Source organism: Tribolium madens, unplaced genomic scaffold (assembly GCF_015345945.1).
Source record: "Tribolium madens isolate multiple individuals breed KSU strain unplaced genomic scaffold, Tmad_KSU_1.1 Scaffold_19;HRSCAF=116;Tcas5.2_LG9, whole genome shotgun sequence".
In the NCBI taxonomy this organism is placed as follows: domain Eukaryota; kingdom Metazoa; phylum Arthropoda; class Insecta; order Coleoptera; family Tenebrionidae; genus Tribolium; species Tribolium madens.
This window is the reverse complement of record NW_025400983.1, coordinates 2793648-2795446: the sequence shown is the minus strand read 5'-3', so window position 1 is coordinate 2795446 and position 1799 is coordinate 2793648. Positions and strand designations below refer to the sequence as shown.

The following is a 1799-nucleotide window of genomic DNA, read 5'->3' as shown; positions in this document are numbered from 1 at the left end:
TCGAAAATTCAATAATTAAAAAAATCTTCAACCACATTGTAGAAATCTTAGACAATTTTTTAATAATTGTAATCTTTGTTTTTAAAATATTTTGACTTTTTTCCCTCAAAATCATGAAAAGTGTTTTTTGTAAAAGATAATTATGTAATTTTAATTTTTTTATATTTCGAACTATTTCATTTGTTTTCTTTTTCATTAGAGATCTTCAAATATTTTAAAAGCTGCTACCATTTTAAAGAAGAATCTTAAAAAATTGTCTAGAATGTTTTAAAACATTAAGACATCTTGGATATATCCAAAACTTGACTAAAATATAAAAATTTTCAGAAAGCAAAAGACACAAGATTTCGAAAATTCAATAATTAAAAAAATCGTCAACCACATTGTAGAAATCTTGGACAAATTCTTGAATAATTGTAATCTTTATTTTTCCCACATTTTGACATTTTTTTAGGTAGTTATTCTTTAATGATTGTAATTTRAATTTTTTTCATATTTCGACCTATTTTATTTATTTTCATTTTAATTTTTTGTCACTTTTTGGTCCACCCTGTAGATATGTGTTCCACTCACAGTGTCGTAACACCAGGCGCACGAGGGGGTGGCGATGCACTCATGGCACGTTGACCTTGAATCGCACGGATTCTGTGTAAATTGCTGTAGAATCTGTCCTTGAATCCCGACCAAAAGGGCCCCAATGAGTAAAGTGATGTGTACAACCATTCTGTAACAAAATAAAAATCTCTTTCATTGCATCTTATTGTTTACACATTGCGCCAGACATTATTTACACTTCCGGTGTTGACGAGGCCCAGATGTCCCTCTTATCTCGGGGATGGTAGTCTTTGACCTCAAGTAACCGCTCTTCGCTTGAGTGACAAGTTTTTCAACGAATAATCGATTGCAGTTCCACCTTACCATTTATGGTAATCGCAATTCGAGGAAAATAACACGAAGAGTTTGTTTATGGTGAGATTTATTGGTATGACACAGTGTCAGAGTTTATTTTTGGACGGTGATGAATGGGTGGGGGGCGTCGCGACGCAGGTAAATGGGCGCAATGGGTGAGTAAGTGGCGCAAGCGCCCGCCCACACAACCCATTTGGGTAGTATGGTACTTGAAAAGGCCCAATTTGCGGAATTATGGGCCGGAATGGCCGGGAATTGGCCCGGGGGGACTCATGGGGCTAAAAATAAGACAACGAATCGGATTTCCGACCAACCGTCGACTTATTTATGGATAATTGCTCAATTACTCATAGACTCGTTAAAATAATTGGGTTTATTTCACTACAAAAATTAATTTAACTAATTAACAAATAATAAATTTTAAGGGTGGTGATCAAAGAGGGCTTTATTTGGGTTGGGGTAAGTTAGATTTCTACATGGCAAACTTATCAAATATTGATTAGATAAAACGAATTTATTATTATTGCTATCAGTTGATAAATTTACCTGATTTTGGCACTTTTTTATGATAAGTGGTCGCTATTTATGTTTCATTATTCATAGATAAGGAAATTCACAACACACATCTGCACACACCCTCCATTACTAAATTTAGTCAAGATGGAAACCTATTTTGTAGTTTGTGGCAGGGCGACATCTGTTGAGGCCAGATTGAGCCACAGAGAAGGTTACTTGATAATATAGTAGCGCGAAATATAACTTTTCTTCTAGAAACAAGTTTTATAGAGTTTTTCTATTTGCAACATTGTAACTGTATATGATTTTAATTTTATTTGGAATAAAATTTAAAGTACAATTTTTGAACACCCTGTATTTAAATTTGTAAAAAT

At 33.6% G+C, this 1799-nt stretch overlaps 1 protein-coding gene across 4 annotated transcripts in view; it reads right to left on the bottom strand.

Moving 5' to 3' along the window:
• The window catches only part of LOC123015831 (integrin beta-PS), a 29869-nt gene extending 28292 nt beyond the window's left edge, over positions 1–1577 (bottom strand). For all 4 annotated transcript variants that reach the window (XM_044415836.1, XM_044415837.1, XM_044415838.1 and 1 more), the window contains exons 1-2: positions 1456–1577; positions 574–724 (exon numbers count right to left, since the gene is read on the bottom strand). In XM_044415836.1, the coding sequence (XP_044271771.1) occupies positions 574–723 (150 nt within the window). In that variant the 5' untranslated portion in view covers position 724; positions 1456–1577. The remainder of the gene's footprint in view (positions 1–573; positions 725–1455) is intronic.
• Between the last annotated feature and the right edge of the window lie 222 nt (positions 1578–1799).